The sequence below is a fragment of the Sinohyriopsis cumingii genome, chromosome 3 (genome assembly GCF_028554795.1).
Source record: "Sinohyriopsis cumingii isolate HCF-2022 chromosome 3, ASM2855479v2, whole genome shotgun sequence".
NCBI lineage: Eukaryota > Metazoa > Mollusca > Bivalvia > Unionida > Unionidae > Sinohyriopsis > Sinohyriopsis cumingii.
The window spans coordinates 122,264,212-122,285,050 of NC_142963.1; the positions used below are offsets into that span (position 1 = coordinate 122,264,212).

Sequence of the window (20,839 nt, forward strand, 5' to 3'; positions counted from 1 at the left end):
CTGGAAGATGTTTTTCTCCTTGATATTTCCCCCATGGTGGAGTTCCTGGCAACTTTGTTAACTGGGCGGCAATATCACCTCCTTTTTTTAAATACTGTTTGGATCAAGAATAAATTTAAATTTCTTTGTACCACATTGTTCACACTTAACTGTAACTGCTGATCTGTTATTTTTTGTTGTAATAGTTATTATTCCACCTGTACGAGTACGTGTCCTGCATTTCACACCATATAAATCCATATTATTTATTATGTTTCTACAACATGAATGTAATTGATTTCTCAGCGACACGAAAGCAAAAGCCGGTCAAGCATGATGCTGCGCTACCAAATTCTGTTCGAATGATCATAATAGGTCCATCTGGGTCTGGTAAAACGCAACTACTGCTTAATTTGATAATGAGATGGATCAAATGGGACAAGTTGTATTTAGTTGTTGTTGTTGTTGTGGGGTTTAACGCCATTTTCAGCACAAGATAGGCTATACATGGCGGCCAGTATAATTAGTGGAGGAAGAACCCTGGAAAACCCCGGGAAGAACCACCGGCCCACGAGAAGCTACTAGCAGGCTTTCTCATGTAACGACGTTAGCCGAGCCTGAGACTCGAACTCACGCAGACAGAGGTGAGATGGCAGTGATCCGTAACGGTGAGCGCTTTAGACCACTCGGCCACTCGGGGCCCCGTTGTATTTAGTAGCTCCGTCTGTAGATGATCAGCGATGCTACGATGTACTTAAAGACTTTAATGATAAGGCAAAATTGCTGCATGAAAATGGTGATGATGTTATTGAATTTATTACTGATATTAATGAAGCGCCATCTGTAGATGATATTGATGGATTTGGTACTAATTTAGTTGTATACGACGATGTAATGCTGGATAAGTAATCAAATCCTGACAGAATATTTTCACGCGGTAGACATAAAATACACAGATGTAATTTATGTAACCTAGCGGTATACACAAATACCAAAAGTGATCAGAGATAACTGCAATATTTTGCGGAGTTGATACACATACTCTACGAAATATTCTTCAGACATGGTGCAGCGGAGATATGGACATAATTAAGTTAAAAAATTTATTTAGTCAGGCTCACTTATCCCCGCATGGTTTCATAACAATAAACTTGTATGATCCACAGTCACGATATCGAATCGGTCTTGCTACAATTTTTAATTAATAGCACCAGAGAGGGCGAAGTCTCCAACTCGGCACCCAGTTACCGCGATCCCTTTTTGCGATTTTCAGGAAGGTTTGATATTGCAATTCGAGGGTGAGTCAGTTAGAGTCTGTTCGCCCTCTCTGCTGCTCACACTGGTACGGTGACCATTCGCAGGGAACCGATATCCCTTCCGGGGCCAGTGAATGATCGTCGTGGGTGTAGTGAAGCTAGTCCATGTGTCCATGGTCACTGTTTTCATCATACTCGCATATGTATTTGTTTATGTTTGTATCTCCGGATTAATCCACCGAATATTAGAATACGGGCATTGGTTGCATCATCGCTGATTAATATATTTTGTTTGATTTGAAATACATGATGTAAATGTTTTTGAGGGTTTGTGTCTTACCCCATCCACAAGCGAAGCGGTGACTCGACATGGAAGCCCCGATGCGGATGCTACGTTCATAATTAAAAATGTTGATTTATGTCAGTGAACAGTTCCAACTCGATCTTGGTTTTCGAAAGCAGTGCGTCCCCGGCCATTCGCGGCTATGAGAAGTAATGCGCAGGGTCGAGCTTATCCATGGCCATGGCTGTATCGCCAAAAGCTTCAAAGACATCCGCGAGCAGCAACACGTCTGCACGCAGATATTAATAGTCGTAGTCACTGAGATTTCAATAACTAACAACGGACCAGTCTTTGTCCGTGTGAGTGTAATCGCGGATGTTAATGCCTTCGCGGGACAGATATAAAGGCCTTGTTCGGTGGAATTGCGTTTCAGACATCTTCTTCGTGTCGCTAAATACTCACGGGGGATGATTCAAATCCACGGTATCAAGGGAGTGATCGCAAAGTGATCGTTGTCGTTCACGCAAGGTCGTTCAATTAAGTGCAGTTGGCCAAGCCGAAAAATCATGTATTTTTCCATGTTTATGGAAATAACACTTATTACTGCGTTCGATTCAATTACGATACTTTGCATGGTCAAGTGACCATCAGATCCACGCAGGTTATGAGGCACGACTGAGTTCTTATTTTGCCAGGGTAAATTCATAGCTACAGGTTGCATGCTCTATGAGCGGCTCCTCTTTAGGCGCCAGTTGTTTGGCGGTGATCACACACCTATACATTAGTCCCAAAGGGACCATTACAGATATAACAATGAGTTGGTGCGGAAAACGCGCATATCATCGTTGGTCACAATTATCACCTTGAATGGAGAAACCTGTTTTCAGATCCATTTCGCTGAAATTCGGAGCGATTTAATATTATATCAACCTAACCGCTGCCACGGTACAAGACTGGTAGCTAAGCTGCTCCATCACATATGGCAACAATATAGCAGAACCCTCATGAAAATTGTTCAACATCTTTCGTCACATTTGATGGAACCACGGTGCCGTCGGAAAGCGAATCCTCCACGGGAACGTGTATGCATTCAAAGTCGGCGTAAATCACATATAGTACATTCATCTTCCATAGCATTGCGGTGGATTTCAAAACATTATTGCCAGACTCTGGCATGTTCGTGCGCTGAGGTTTCTCGCTCACTCCTCCACAGTAAAATTCATGGCCATCAAGCAGCTGTTCAGTTCGAAATATATGCATGTTTCGTCGACATGAAAACTTTCTTCCATGGCGTTGATGTGCCGGCAAACTGTTCGCGGAATTTTATCCCCACCACTGAGACATCTGAGCTGTCCAATTTTTCCATGTTGTTGGACATCATTAGATCAGCACGTTTAGTCAGTTCGTGTGCATCTAATTGAATCGTCTGAAGGCCGTTGTTCCAAACAAACAGAGTAATGACAATACCAGGTTGTCATTCGAACTATATTAGGTTAATACACAGGAAATTATGCTGCCAACGTATATTCGAGAGAAGCTTCACAGTGTCTCTGTTTTACTTGTATACACTTGGGATGATCGTCCGATGATTTTGAAGAGCGCGAGAGCGCTTGTATAACTTGAATTCTAGACATTTTATTATTTTAGAACCATACAGACCTTTTTCTTAATCAGCAACCACAAGTGCGATTTGAGCCGGCCTGGCCCTTAGTGGAATTTTAATATGTAGCTTTGTTGTGGTTGTACGAAGCCATCTCACAGTCGGACGCGGTTCATTCGGAAGAAATGATATTATGGCAAGTATACCTGCCTTTCTCTATCTCTCGGTAGCTTTACATCAAAATCCTTGCGCGGATTGTTTGAGCTGATTTACAGCTGTCTATGCCTTTGCAGCCATCGTAATGACCACTCTTTTGAAAAGTTCCTGTTTTCTAAGGCATACGCCTTTGCATCGATTGCACCACAAATGCCATTTAAGTTTACACACACACACACACACACACACAAATCGCTCTTCCTGTTCACATAAACATTTCTTCATTTCTTCAAGCGGGTATTTGCTGAAATCACTGCACACTTACCATTGCGATAGTGCTTTACACTCAATAGAAACTGATCATCCATGGTACTTACACATCCAACAATGTCAAACATGTTCGCGAACTTGTCTTTGAACTTGAAATTCCCTACAATCATCATACCGTCCCAGAGTGACTATGAGTTCTGTGTCTCTGCACTGGAATAATGTTTCACAGAAATGCAACCATTTTCCAGGGCTGCGTATCATTTCCAAATAGTCTTTGTCACTGCCAATGAATTTATTGTTGTGCATATGCATGAGTTCCATTGGTTTTTCTATATATTATGCACTGATGACATCTCTGACGATGAACGCGAAGATCTTGGCTCTCGTCTTCGTCTTTGCAAACTTCGCTGTCTTCGTTGGATATCTTTCTGCCTTATCTGGGTGTTTCACTATCTGCATTGCCGTCATCGGGTGCAAGCGAAGATCTTGGCTCTCTTCATTGTCTTCGGTGAACATTTTTCTACCTTCTCTGGTTGTTTCACGATCTTCAATGCCGTCAGCGATTGAAATCGCTCGGACCGGCAATTCGGTTAACGTCCGCAACTTTTTTCTTTGCACAATGTCATATGACTTTACTGGCGACTTATTATATTCTACATCAAGTTCTCACCGTGCTCGCTTTAACGGTATTCCGAACTCTGGTAATTTATCAAGGACTCTAGATAGGTTTTTAAAAAATTATATAGCACATTTTGAGCCTCTTTGACAAAATATGACTCATTTCAAACTAAACCGATTTAATCTTGTCTTTGACGTTACAAACGCACCATTAGTATGGTAATATAACTCCTGCCTTTGCCGCAAAAGTGAATTCTTTCACAATGTTGTATCAAACTGTATGGTTCATAATGACATTATATAATAGCCCACTGCAATTCTTCTCTAACAATGAATCATCTATGTATTGTCAGGATACATCAGTCTCTGGTATCTCTCTGCATGCTCACGTTCAAAAAGTTGGGTCTGGACATGAATATGCCTCGTGCGAATGCGTCTCAAGGCGGAAACCTTCATCGCGCTGATCCGTACTGTTCGTGAATGCAATAAAATTAAAATACGTTATGACAAACTACATCGGATTACGGGCATAAAACCTGGAACTGGTTTGACGTTTGCAGTGCCCATTATCTCTTTACTCATCTTAAACCTGCAACTGTAAAGTTGATACTAATGACGTGTAATATTACGGTTTGAATAGAAGGTCAAAAACAATGGTGTATATTTTCTGTAGTGCTCATTTTAGGAAAAAATAGCAAAATATCTGGTGAAATGACCAAAAATAGCATATAAACTTTAAACACCCAGTTTCACACCACAGAGGCCATACCGGACTTTGCTTATAATATGACCATCCATATGTGTATTTGAATTTCAACATACAATTGAAGGGAATAAGTACGAATAATGGACCATTTTCAATTAGTATTCAACAATTTGCAGTCCATAAGAAGTAATTAAAAGAAGCAAAAGTTAGAAAACCTAGGGCCACTTGACAGAGCGTGTTTTCAATTACTAACTAGAAAATATGATGTACCGAGATTCTTGTGAATGCTCCAGCATGGAACTCCGTCTATTTGCCATGCCACCAACGATGAGTATGATGCAAGAATCTCAATGGGTAAAATTCATCCTTTGACCATATCAGCACCTATCGAATTTGAAATCAACGGATAAACCGATGATTAGATCTGAATACCACTTCCTTGTTCCTGAAAGTCCTCAAGATGAATAACAGAATTTTCAGGGAACGTTGCCAGGGTAACTGCCCTCAACAATTTCAGGCATTCATTATTTAGCGAAGTAGATTTGTACTTCATATCAAACTCGTCCGCAACAGCATGGACACATACCCTTACCGGGAGTATCTGGAAAATCTCTTGACATACGGTTAAAAGCCAAGAATACACATCTGGATGCTTCAGTGGCTTGGAAACCTGACACTTTCGAAAAGATTAGTGACACAGCGCCGATCGCAGATGATAACGCTGACTGCACTGCCAGATTTAAAGACCAGCAAAAGAAAACGCATGGACGTAGTTTAGAAATCATGGGTTACGGACACTTCTGCATGCGACTGCGATGTAAGCCCGAGACTGTAGGAACATATGTCAACATGTACACACATTCAAGTAATAGCTGTTTTAGTTCATTCTTTTCTTATTGTTGCAAGTGTGAAAGTTATTGGTCCAGATTATTCATAATTTCTGAATTGCGAAGATTGGTTACTCCTTGTCACTACAGTTTGATTGCATTCCACCACTTTGTGCGACAGGTACAACTAAATTGCCTGCATGGATAATCTGGCTATCTCTATTAACATTTCCCTTTAACATTTTTACATAGCAGTCTTTTTTTGTTCTCCTCCCTGGAATAGTGATGATATAATTTAAATTACCTACTCTTTTTTAAACTGTATAAGTACCATAGTACTTAGCCTGAAGAGCATTTTGTGGTATGGGCAAAAGGACCTGAACTCTGTCATCAGGCTGAAAACTCCATTCCTTGGTATATGTTTCATACCTTAATTTCAATTTTTACCAAATAGAGTGCAGATTAGTTCTTGCAAACTCACAAGCCGTTGAATTGTATTTAAAATTAGAAACATAATAGAGAAGGTTAATTTCTGTATCTTCATCTGAAGGAAGTTTCACTTTTAACAACTTCAATGTCCAAAAACTCGAGTCTAGGAAAAGTCATCAGCTGTGCGAGCAGCATTTTCCAAGATATATACATGTTGTTCATCAAGGAAATTCATTATGTCACTATGAACGCAGTTCTTGAACTCGCCAACTAATAAGAATTGTGTAGTAGTTCATAATCTTTATATATCTCTTTAGATGTACACCACCTGTCAAATAGTATTTATTTTTCCATAGCAAACTTGACATGGGTTTGGGGTTGGAATTTTTCCCAATTCAGAAACCTATGTCAATATGCCTCAGGTACCAACTCATAACCCTTCAAGATACATTCTTTGACCAACCTATAATCAGCACTTGCTTCTACTGACAGTAAAGTATAAATATCACGAGCTTTGCCAATAAGCACAGTCTGTAATAACAATGTTCAGTGCTCTCTTGGCCATTTTAAATTCTTTAAAAGGGGATACTGATCTAATATTTTTGGCACCATCAGAAACTAAATTTTCATGAGGGAATTAATTTTGCTTGTCAGCTCCAATTCTTTAAATTTCAATTGCATTTCCATTTCTCTTTTGTATTTGCAATTTCACTGGCATATCTTTCTTCTTTTTATATTTGCAATTGCATGTGTTGTTCTTCCCTTTCTCCCTTTTATATTTGCAATTCCATCTGCTTCTCCCTTTCTTCTTTCTCAATTTATCCTTGTCCTCTTTCAGCATTTGCATTTTCATCTATTTTTCTTTTTTTGAATGTTACGTTTCTAAATTCTATTTTCATGTCTTTTTTTAATTTCAATTCCTTTAATTTCATTTCAGACCTATACAGAGACTTGCTAATTAAAACTAAAGCATCTGCATCAAAAAACTCCTTTTCCACCAAATACTTAACCAAAATATTTTTGATTTCCTGTTTTAACAAAGACGATTTTATGTTAGAAAGGGAATAGTTATAGACACGCTCCAGTAACTCACCTTTCCTTAATCATTCAAATCCTGCCTGGGTCATAGTTTAAACAAAACTCTCCACCCAAGATGATATTGTGAAAGCTTTTTGGTTTGAATGGATAAAACCAAAAGACCAGGAATAAAGAAATGTCCAAAACAAAATGAACTTAAATTTCAAAAAGTTTCATTTTCTCTGAGATATTTCTGAAATTCATATCCCATACAAGCCCCTAAATTCTGTAATGACTCTATGATAATATACTACATAACAGAACAAAGAAAACCAACTAAATTTGTAAAACTTAATGAAAATAATTTATCAAAGATACAAAATGAATATATAATACGAACTTACAGTAATATGAAGTGAATCCAAAATAATCCTAAAAAGTTCTACTAAAATCCAAAAGAATTCAATGACCTGAATAAATTTAGATTCTCAAATTGTCCAGAATGCCTTTGAATAGTTCACAATAGACCCAGAATAATATTCTAGTCCAATGTGCACTTTGTAGTTCTAATGAATAATCCTAACAATGACTTCAACATATGGAATAAAAATACAAAATAGAAATGAATCCAAAATCGGAAATGAATGTGATTGCTCAGTTCTCTCCTTATATACACCTTCGAGGATCAATTACGACTGTATGTCACAATATAACTCATGTGACAGATCTTAATCCTCAATCTAATATTTTCAAAATACCTATTCATGTGACCTAACCCATCCAGTGGGAAATAACTTAATTCTTATACGAACTTACATGACTAAAACCCTCCAGCCAATGAGAAACTACCCTAAGGTTGTTGACAGGCTTTATTATTAGAAACATGACATCTATTTATAGATCCTATGCAATCTACAATCATAATTTCTTAACATAATATGTTCTACCTAAGTACAAAAGATTACCTATCTAATACCTTGACTACAGATGATCACTACAATTTATAGTCATTTAAAAAACTGCACATACATGTATCTACAGTCATGAGCCAAGAGTCACAAGAAGGATAGATATACACAACACCATAACAATTACCAGTATCCTAAGCCAATATCAGCTTTCAAACAGGTATAGTAACTGGCTTGGAATGTTGCTGGGAACCAAAGACCAATCCATCAATTACCAGTATAATCAAAGAGAGATGCTGAAGCAATATCTTGTTAACAATTCATACAGTTAATGTGTTGACATTACATATTGCTTTAAGCTGAAACACAAAACTAAATCAAGTCAATGATGACCAATGAGTAGTCCATCTCTATTCTTAATTTTAACATATATTATGGTCATTCTTTATTGAATATATGACAGTATTGTGAATATATGATAGTTGTGCGCTTACTGTACTTGAAATATTCATCAAACATTTGAGTCATTAATATGGATTACATTCAAGTCAATAATATGGATTGCATTCAAGTCATTAATATGGATTGCATTCAAGTCATTAATATGGATAGCATTCAAGTCATTAATATGGATTACATTCAAGTCATTAGAATGGATTGCATTCAAGTCATTAATATGGATTGCATTCAAGTCATTAATATGGATTACATTCAAGTCATTAGTATCATGGATTGCATTCAAGTCATTAATATGGATGCATTCAAGTCAATAATATGGATTGCATTCAAGTCATTAATATGGATAGCATTCAAGTCATTAATATGGATTACGTTCAGTAATATGGATTGCACTCAAGTCATTAATATGGATTGCATTCAAGTCATTAATGTGGACTGCACTCAAGTCATTAATATGGACTGCATTCAAGTCATTAATATGGATTACATTCAGTAATATGGATTGCACTAAAGTCATTAATATGGATTGCATTCAAATCATTAACATGGATTACATTCAAGTCATTAACATGATTTCATTCAAGTCATTAATATGGATTGCATTCAAGTCATTAATATGGACTGCATTCAAGTCATTAATATGGATTGCATTCAAGTTATTAATATGGATTACATTCAAGTCATTAGTATCATGGATTGCATTCAAGTCTATAATATGGATTGCATTCAAGTCATTAATATGGATTGCATTCAAATCATTAATATGGATTACATTCCAGTCATTAACATGATTTCATTCAAGTCATTAGTATGGATTGCATTCAAGTCATTAATATGGATTGCATTCAAGTCATTAATATGGATTACATTCAAGTCATTAATATGGATTACATTCAAATCATTAATATGGATTACATTCCAGTCATTAACATGATTTCATTCAAATCATTAATATGGATTACATTCAAGTCATTAATATTGATTACATTCAAATCATTAATATGGATTACATTCAAGTCATTAATATGGATTACATTCAAATCATTAATATGGATTACATTCAAGTCATTAGTATGGATTGCATTCAAATCATTATTATGGATTACATTCCAGTCATTAACATGATTTCATTCAAGTCATTAATATGGATTGCATTCAAATCATTAATATGGATTACATTCCAGTCATTAACATGATTTCATTCAAGTCATTAGTATGGATTGCATTCAAGTCATTAATATGGATTGCACTCAAGTCATTAATATGGATTACATTCAAGTCATTAATATGGATTACATTCAAGTCATTAATATGGATTGCATTCAAGTCATTAGTATGGATTACATTCAAGTCATTAATATGGATTGCATTCAAGTCATTAGTATGGATTACATTCAAGTCATTAATATGGATTACATTCAAGTCATTAGTATGGATTGCATTCAAGTCATTAGTAGAATGAATAAAGCAAAATCCATTCATATTTCTTGAAGGAAAAAAAACAATAAGCTGTGAATAAGTAGTACATGGCCCATGAATTGTGAATTCTTTGTTTATTTTTATTTCATGTTGGAGAAATCTGAAAAAACAAGCAAACAGAAATGTATACAAAATAAAAATTATAAAATAAAAGCAGTCATGTTAGTTTATAATAGTTTATTGATATGGTAAATAAACAAGAATAATAAAGTTATGTAACCTGTTTTCAATTATACTGATTACATCTCTAAATCATGATATTACACAAAGTAATTTCAATGGCACAATCTGTATACAAGTCGATCTGGAGTACAAGTCAAAGCCTAGACTTCCATTTAAAAAAGTACCGATTTATAGGTCGCAAAATACGATAGTTGTTTTAAACTCCTCTATGTCATGCAGAGCATTTTTCACTTGGAACTTAGATATGGATTATTATATGTAGATACGTTATACTGTTAAATACTTACACTGTGTTAATTATAACTGTCTTTTCCCTTTTTTTTAAGAAAGACAGATAGATAATTTAACATACAAAAATAGATTTGGTAATGTACATGATACACTGATTTGCAGTTAAAAAGGAAAGAAAATCCACAAAATGAAATGAAATCAAATAATGTATAAAATAAAGAAAATAAAGAAAATCTTAGTAAATGAAAAAATAAATCTATATTGTGAAAACAAAAAATGTATTTGGCATAAGCTTGAGATTCCTGTCCAAAACTCAGCTTTAAAACATTTGAAACTCCAATAATTCAGAACTTATCAATAGTGCTGACTATGCATAATACAGAGAAATACTTGACAATACAGAGAAATACTTGACAGATTATAATTTATGGACAAGCCAGAATGATATAATTCTCTCTTTGAAATTAGTTCTTTTGTATCAATGTTAGAGTTTCTTGATGCTCCAGGAGCATATCGGGAAACTAGCATAAATATTAAAATCCTGATGATTAAATCATACATTTTTGGTATAATATACTGAGTAATTAAGTTCATAATTTGACTAGACATTTGAAGCAATATTTTATTTACTGTTGATTGATCTTTTTCAATGGAATTTTGTACAGAATTTTTAATGTGGACAACCACATTTATTTACCATCAACCAGACTTTACAGTTCTGTTATCCAGTGGGCAACCATCCCTTCTAAAATATTAACTAGCCATATATATAAATATATACTGCTATCTCCCCTTTTCTTTTATCAATCAACTTAAGTGTGTGTGTGTTTTGGATTTTTAACATAGCTTTAACAATTTTTCAGTCATACTGCACCGATGTATGCAGTGTGACAGTTTATAGTGATGTCTAGCACTGGGGCATCATGCCACAGACATGTAGCATGATGCCTCACCCAGTCACATTTTCCTGGCACCAGGCTGACCAGTCGTAACACTAACCTCTTAATGCTGAGCGCCAAGCGAAGCAGCTGTTGGTACCATTTTTGTAAGTGTTTGGTATGACTTGACCGGAGATCGAACCCATGACCTCCGCATCCGAAAAGAATGCTCTAACAACTAGGCCACCAGAGCGATATAATAAAATTAAGTTCATATGACATAAAATGTTCACAATTGTACAAAGTAATAAATTACTTTATGATGCATTTCGACTTCAATAAAACATGTATAAAAAATAAGTGCACCTGGCCTTTACTAATTTATAAATTATGCATACGTACTTATCATCCTTAACTTGCAGTATTTCTGATACTATAAAACTGATGACTACTGCATTATTCTCGGACTAGAACGCCCTTAATTATAACAGTTCCTGTATAATATGAGCAATATCAAGGATACCAATATATTAAGTTGTAGTAAATTTATATGTATCATACATGGAGGCCAGTATAAATGGTGAAGGAAGAACCCGTGAAAATCCTGGAAAGAACCAGTGACCCACGAGAAGCTACTGGCAATCTTTCTCACATACCCACATTTGCCGAACCCGAGACTTGAACCCATGCAGACAGAGGTGAGATGGCAGTGATCTGTGACGGTGAGCGCTTTAGACCACTCTGTCACTCAGGACCTCCATCTTATAAAGAGGTATTACTGTACATAATAAATAACAGCATCTGCTGTGAAATTCATCAACACAACCTCATAAAAGCAAAGTTTTTCCTATCTTTTAAATTTTCAATAGAATTTAACTTGCTTAAGCAAAATCCTTCAACCCAGACAACCTCCAAACAATTCAGCTCCAAGTGTCAATTTTACAAACACAAATAACCCAATGAAAGCAAAGCTTACTCAACTTATGTGGAAAGCATGTAGTTCATAAATATCCTAAGACCATGCAAAACAAAGCAAAAATAACCTAAGACCATGCAGAACAAAGCAAAAATATCCTAAGACTATGCAGAACAAAACAAAAATATCCTAAGACCATGCAGAACAAAACAAAAATATCCTAAGGTTACGCAGAACAAAAAAAAATAGTCCAAGGCCATGCAAAACAAAAGATAAATATCCTAATGGCATGCAAAACAAAACAAAAATACCCTGAGGCCACGCAGAATAAAACCACCACCATGAAGAAACCCGTACAATCAAGTCTTGATAATCACAGATATTTATGTTTTACAAATATTTACTGACTTTGGTCTATCCAGCAAAACATGTAAACTTGATATACACATGTATTAACACAAAATTAATTTGAACACAGCATTATTATGCTTTATACTATACACTACATATAAGGAGGCATATGTACACTTGATATACACATGTACACTTGATATACACATGTATTAACAAAAAATTAATTTGAACACGGCATTATTATGCTTTATACTATACACTACATATAAGGAGGCATATGTACACTTGATATACACATGTATTAACACAAAATTAATTTGAACACGGCATTATTAGGCTTTATACTATACACTACATATAAAGAGGCACATGTACACTTGATATACACATGTATTAACACAAAATTAATTTGAACACAGCATTATTATGCTTTATACTATACACTACATATAAGGAGGCATATTTGATCAAAACTCATTTTGTCTGGAACCTAAGTAAACCCAAAACCCTGAAAACAGACATTGGTAATTTATTCTGAGAGTGCGCTAGGTTGAGGAGTTTTGTAAATACACTGTCCTCAACATAAATGCACATTTGGAAAAATGCAGACATATTACATTTATTTAGCTATTACATTACTGAGTTATTACATTGTCGAGTTATTACATTATTGAGTATGAAGGCACTCTCAAAGTTGGATATTTAACTGCTACCAGATAGTGAGGATGCAGTTGTGGAATCATCTGTGGTACATTCTCTTCTCAAGCCAAGCCTACTGATTTATCCAACAATATGTGCCAGGGCTGTTGATAATCAAACAACACCAAATGGAAATACCATTAAGAGAAAAAATCCGAAAAGGACAAAGTTGGAAAGTAAAAGACAGATGAATAATGGGATAAACTGTCTTCACTGTATCTCCCATTTTTGTGTAGTTGTTGCAAAAGGGATGTCAACAAAACAATTGTCTGGAAAAAAATCTGTGGCTGATATTAACTATGAAAAAGTTGCAGCTTTGATCAGTTACATTCAACCAGAAATAAATGGCAAGTCTATCATATGCATTTAAATGTGTATAAATATGCATACTTACAAGTCTGTCATATGCATTTAAATGTGTATAAATATACATACATACAAGTCTATCATATGCATTTAAATGTGCATAAATATGCATACATACAAGTCTGTCATATGCATTTAAATGTGCATAAATATGCATACATACAAATCTATCATATGTATGAAATGGGTATAAAAATGCATCCATACAAGCATATCATATGCATGTAAATGTGTGTAAATATGCATCAATACAAGTCTATCATATGCATTTAAACATGAAAATATGCATCCATACAAGTCTATTATATGCATGCAAATGGGTATAAAAATGCATCCATTCAAGTCTATCATCAGCATTTAAATGCATATAAATATGTATACATACAAATCTATCATATGCATTTAAATGTGTAAATATGCACATATGCAATCAAATGCATTTAAATATCATATGCATTTAAATGTGTATAAATATGCACATATACAATTGTATGTATGTATGTTGTTGTTGTTGTTGTGGGGTTTAACGCCATTTTTCAGCACGATAGGCTATACATGGCGGCCAGTATTAATGGTGGAGGAAGAACCCGGAAAACTCCAGAAAGAACCACCGACCCACGAGAAGCTACTGGCAAGCTTTCTCACATGCCCACATTGGCTGAATCTTAGACTCGAACTGCTGCAGACAAAGGTGAGATGGCAGTGATCCGTAACGAAGAGCGCTTTAGACCACTCGGCCACTCGGGGCCCCCCGTATGTATGTAAATGTGTATAAATATGCACATATGAAATTATATACATTTAAATGTGTATAAATATGCATACATACAAGTCTATCATATGCATTTAAATTTTTATAAATATCCATACATACAAATCTATCATATGCATTTAAATGTGTATAAATATGCAATTACCACAAAGGTGGTACACTTTGCCTACAGTGTGTGCAGTTTTATATTTTCGATATTATACATGTGAACATATCACTTTATGTGATTCTGACTGGTCCCAAGAAGCCAATTAAATTATTATGCAGTATTCTCTTTACTGAATGGCTGTGATTGTGGGAAAACTTGTTTAAAAATTGGGTCTGTGCAATTTGTTAAGACTAATTAGAAATACAAACAATATAGACCCTCATCCGATGGTACAGTATGCAATTGCAAAACAGGGTCTATGTTGCCTGCAGTGTCCCTGACTTACAAGCAAGTATATACAGTAAATAAACTAGAGCCTTAATCCCAAACCTGGTAAAACCTACCAATATCTATGTTCTATGAACTATTCAATGGGATCATTCACCTTTTCAGTGTTCTGTGAATGATAAGTACTACCATATGAACTGCATTGCTTCTTGTTGGTAAAACGTGTTCAATATAACACACATACAGTACAGACACAAACTGACATGCTCAGAAAACTGACACCAATGCACAATCATGATGTAATCAAGACCGACTTAACTAAGGTGTACCTAAAAATGTAAAGCAAAACCAAAAGTTATTTTGCCAACTGTTGTTCCATCCATCCCACTCAACAAAGACCATGAATAATACAGAATATACTATATGACTAGCTTCAGTGAATGCAATAAGATCTGGACACAGATTATGACTTGTATGGAGAATACTGTGACCACAATATGACTTGGACACAGATTAAGACTTATATGGGGTATGCTGTAACCACAATATGACTTGGACACAGATTAAGACTCATATGGGGTATGCTGTAACCACAATATGACTTGGACACAGATTAAGACTAATACGGAGTATGCTGCAAACACAGTATGACTTGGACACAAATTAAGACTCATATGGAGTATGCTGTAACCACAATATGACTTGGACACAGATTAGACTAATATGGAGTATGCTGTAACCACAATATGACTTGGACACAGATTAAGACTCATATGTGGTATGCTGTAACCACAATATGACTTGGACACAGATTAAGACTTGCAAGGAGTATGCTGTAACCACAACACAACTTGGACACAGATAAAGACTCGCATGGAGTATGGACTTCCATGGAGTATGCTGTAACCACAATATGACTTGGACACAGATTAAAACTTGCATGAAGAATGCTTTGACCACAATGATTTGGACACAGATTAGGACTCAAATGGAAACTGCAGTGCCCACAATATGACTTTGACACAGATTAAGACTTGTATGGTGCATATTGTGACTACAATATGAGTTGGACACAGATTAGGACTAATATGGAGAATGCTGTGACCAAAATAAGACCTGGACACAGATTAGGATTCATACGGAAAATGCTATGACCACAATAAGACTTTGACACAGATTAAGACTCATATGGAAAATGCTGTGACCACAATAAGACTTGGACACAGATTGAGACTCGTATGGAGAATGCTGTGACCACACGAATTTTGGATACATTCCTTTAAAACAAAATGAAATAATGAGTTTTAACTCTTTAAGAAAGACTAACAAAGATTCAATACAGTCCAATTAGAAAAAAAAAGAAATCTAAACACTCCATAGCAAGTACTTAAACAGCACTTGTGTGAACATATTATTAATGGGGTCAAGGCCAATACAATGAGCCCAAAATAAAAAGCACAGGTGTAAAATATGTGGCCTTGACCCAATGTTAAAGGGGATAGTGAGCATGTCACAGAATGAATTGTCTTAGCTTCATAATGATTTGCCCAATTTGAAAACAAAATCCATTAAGGAGTTTATAAAATACAAGCAAATCAAAAGCTAACCAAACCATAAATGCAAATTTTGTATGTCTGTGACCTTGAGCTTATTATTGTACAACAAGATGCTGGACATGGCCATATTGAGCTTAGATAACAAAGGCATTTATTTACCTGGAAAAAACTTGAACACTGAGGTTAATCTAAGTCGTGGACAGACATACAAACAGACTGACATACAGATGGACATGTACGAGAATGCTAAAGTGGTTCAACACTCAGTCCTAACAGATGAATATATAAAAAAATGTTTTCTGGCAAAGATACCATAAATTATTGGAATCACAATCATAAATTATTGGAATCACAAATGCTGCCAAGCAATAATGAGATTCAATTTATCAGCACTAAAAAGGTATATCTTCTTGAAAGCAGTCTTCACTGTATCAACAGGAAAATGATTTTCCAGTACAATATACTAACATTCACAACTTTGTTGACCATGCAATCAATCTACAAATCTGATCATAAACACACATATTACACCCAGATACAGCTGCTGCTTTCAGCAGGCTTGGATATAGTCCTTTGTAGATTCCTCTTAAACCCTCCTCTTTGAACACTTTAAAAAGGCAGTGAACCATTCCATGATAATGTCTGGTTTCACCAAAAGATTTCCTTGCTTTTTCAAATCCCTGCACCTGGAGACGTTTTTTGGTCACATCCAGTGGGTAAGTGAGACATTTTGAAACCAGTCCAGATCCTGAGCCACAGATTAGGCTTTCAAATGGTCCTATGAGAAGAGAAAGTAACACATACCAGTTAAGAAAATATTAATTGAAATGAATTTTATGTTTTTCAACAATTTTTGTCCTAACCGGATAGAAATAAATGGATGCTCCTTCCCATAACTGTCAAACATATCCTTTCTGATGTCAAAATCACCAACACCATCATCATCTACAAATCACAAAATAATATTAAAGCTGCATCATTCAACATTTCAAATGCATGCAAATATGTTGTGTAAACTCAAACATGAATGCAAACCTTGCAGAAACCAATCTGTGGAGTAAAATATTTCTTTGACAATACTTACCCAATCATAACAGATTTGGAGTATATCAATTACCATGCAAATTCAGCCTTCCAAAGCTTGTTTACAACAACATAAGTGCTAAAAGTTGTCTGCCCTGCTTGGATTAAAGGATTGGCATCAAATTCCATCTACACTTCAATCTCTGACAGAAAAGATATGCATGCTCTGTCAGGTCTTAAAATGGGAGGCTAGGATGATGTACTATATTCAGTAAGGATTACTGAAAAAACATTTTACTCCAAAATTTGGTTTCTTCTTCAGATACATCACCCAATTATAATACAATAAGAAAATTGATAAAAGATGGAGGGAACTGCATCCCCTTATCACACATAAGGACAAATCTCTAGTTCCCTAATGTACACGAAGCAAATCTCATAAGAGATACAGCCTCAAGCTAACATACAGATATGCCTGGACACAGATTGTATGTAAAAACTTTCACTCCACAAATCCAACTGCAGATGGGCCTCTTAGGACATCTGTATCAAAGGAAGTCCTTGTCCATGAGGTACTGAACTGTGACCTGGAAGTGCCACGAGAAAGAAAAAGCTTTGTAAGACCCATGGATAGTTGGGGAGAAGTCCATCCCATTCTGTGGTGAAGTGTTTGAGTCTTCACCCCACTGGGATGTGTGAAAAGGGTGGCACAAGTATGGCATAATATTCTGAAGGATGAAAATTGACATCAGTGGGCCCTCAGAAACTCTGTTCTCTGAGATAGGTGCTTTTATGACTGTTTCTTCATTAGGCATGACTTTCAGATGTGTGTAAGAGTGGGGTCCTTACCTTTTTTCTGGTCTCCCAGAAATGGTTTGGTTTGTGCAAGTTTTGCCTCTCTGGTAGCATGCTTCCAAATTTTCAACACATGGCCATGAAAGAGACAGTTTGGGATCAGTGGTTATGGTCAAAGTGTGACTTTATGGTGCTCCTTAAAGGTCTACTAGTGTGCTCACATAACTTTCGTATATATAATAAATTTAATCTTCTAGATGTGATTTTTAAAGGTATTATGTCAAATACCTCATCATTAATGAAAATAATGACCACAAAACATGGATTTTTTATCACACAAGGAAAATTGCCAGTAGCAAACTTTGCACTCGGCAATTTCTGTAAGACAAAACGGAAGTGGCGTGCTGTAGGGAACTGTGCATTTCTACTTTCATTGTTAGTTGTATTCAGTAGATGGTACTGTGCGTTATCCTACCAGTGACAGGTGAAATAGTCTGCAGTGACCATTTGAGAGATAATAATTTTAATACTGTCTACAAAATTAAAGAATCATTTGGTATTACGACCATCAGAGGACTCCTGCTAAATGCAGTACGTATCATGTTTTCTCACTCTAGGCAAGAGGGTAAACCATGCATTGATGTGAGCAAAACGTCATATCCAGACAAGGCTGAGGAATTCACCCATGCTCTTTCCAAGACGTTTGATTCAGAACCTCCCAACAGCAGTGCCAAAGAAAGATGGGATCACATTGGAGAGACTGTGTACAGTGCAGCCACATGGATCTTTGGTAAGAAGCAATCAAAGAACTATGACTGGTTTGAGGCTAACTCCGCCACAGTCATGCCAGCCATAGAAAAGTATCAAAGTGTTCACCTGCAATACATGCGATCCCCCTGCCAGAAGACACTACAGGCATACAGGTCTACCAGAAGCAAAGTGCAGAGATTAGCATGGCAGTGCACCAGTGAATACTGACTTCAGCTCTGTCAGAGCATCCAGTCATCAGCAGATATCGGAAACATCAGAGGCATGTACAATGGCATAAAGAAAGCAATGGGTCCCATGAAGAAAGTGACAGTACCACTGAAGTCTGCCGCAGGCGATACCATCCACAACAAAGGCAAGCAGATGGAGCATTGGGTGGAATACTACTCTGAACTGTACTCCAGAGAGAACCACATGACCAACGATGCCCTCAACGCCATTGAAAACCTCCCTCTCATGGCCGAACTGGACAAGAAACCTACTGTAGCTGAACTAAAAAAGGCCTTAGAGAAACTGTCCTTAGGTAAAACCCCAGGGAAGGATGGCATCCCTGCAAAAGTCATCAAGTGCAGCTGTAGCATGCTGCTCACACACCTGCACGACTTCCTCTGCCAGTGCTGGGATAAGGGTGCAGTGCCTCAGGGCATGAGAGACGCCAAGATCATAACCCTGTACAAGAACAAGGGCGACAGAAGCCACTGCAACAACTACAGGGGCATATCCCTTCTCAGTATTGTGGGTAAAGTTTAAGATCTTTTCCGTCAGACAACTGCAGGAGAAATGCAGAGAACAACACAGACCCCTCTTCCTGGCCTTTATAGACCTCAGCAAGGTGTTCGATCTGGTGAGCAGAGACAGACTCTCCACAATCGTGGCGAAAATTGGATGCCCTCCAAAGCTGATAAGCATGATCCAGTCCTTTCAAGATGACATGAAAGGCACAGTGCAGTACGATGGCTCAACATCTGACCCCTTTGACATCCGCAGTGGAGTGAAACTGGGCTGCGTCCTTGCCCAAATGCTCTTTGGCATCTTCTTCGCAGTCCTGCTCAAGCACACCTTTGGGACGTCCACAGAAGGGATCTACCTGTACACGCAATCAGACAGCAGACTGTTCAACCTGGCATGACTGCAGGCAAAGAGCAAAGTGCATGAAGCAATCATCAGGGACATGCTCTTCAAAGACATTGCTGCTCTAGCCACTCACACAGAAGCTGAGCTACAGCGCCTGATGGACCGCTTTGCTAAAGCATGCGATGAGTTTGGGTTGACCATCAGCCTAAAGAAAACAAACGTGATGGTTCAGGACGTGGACCCCCCAAGCATCATCATCAGCAACTACGAACTTGAGGTGGTCAGTCAGTTCACATACCTCAGCTCACCAACAACCTCTCGCTCAATGCTGAGCTCAACAAGCAGATCGGAAATGCTTCAACAACTCTCTCCAGATTGTCGCACAGCATGCTGACCCTGAACACTAAAATCTCCGTGTACCATGCCTGCGTGCTAAGCACTCTCCTGTATGCCAGTGAAACCTGGACTCTGTACACCTCACAAGATTCCCAGCATGGTCACACTCCTCCGCCAACATCGCATCAGATGGGTGGGCCATGTACGTCAGATGCATGATGGATGGATCCCCAAAGACATTCTTTATTCGAAACTTGCCTCTGGCAAAAGGTCAATCAGATGGCCACACCTCCACTTCAAGGATGTCTGCAAGCGCGACATGAAAGCCCTTGACATCGATGTCAACACCTGGGAAGACCTCGCTCTAGACAGGTCCAGCTAATGACATGCTCTGATCACTGGTGTGAAAGCCGGCGAGGACAAGCTACGTTTGCTAGCTGATGAAAAGCGATTGCAGAGGAAGAAGAAGCAGCTCCAATCCAAACCAGATGCAACCTTCAAGTGCAGCAAGGACTGCCACTCCCA

General features: G+C 37.1%; 1 protein-coding gene across 2 annotated transcripts in view; it reads right to left on the minus strand.

The window, feature by feature from the left end:
* Window positions 1-10,149: 10,149 nt before the first annotated feature.
* The window catches only part of LOC149803745 (mitochondrial thiamine pyrophosphate carrier-like), a 40,675-nt gene continuing 29,985 nt past the window's right edge, over window positions 10,150-20,839 (minus strand). For both annotated transcript variants that reach the window (XM_089953504.1, XM_089953505.1), the window contains exon 6: window positions 10,150-17,096. In XM_089953504.1, coding sequence (XP_089809630.1) covers window positions 16,789-17,096 — 308 coding nt within the window. In that variant the 3' untranslated portion in view covers window positions 10,150-16,788. The remainder of the gene's footprint in view (window positions 17,097-20,839) is intronic.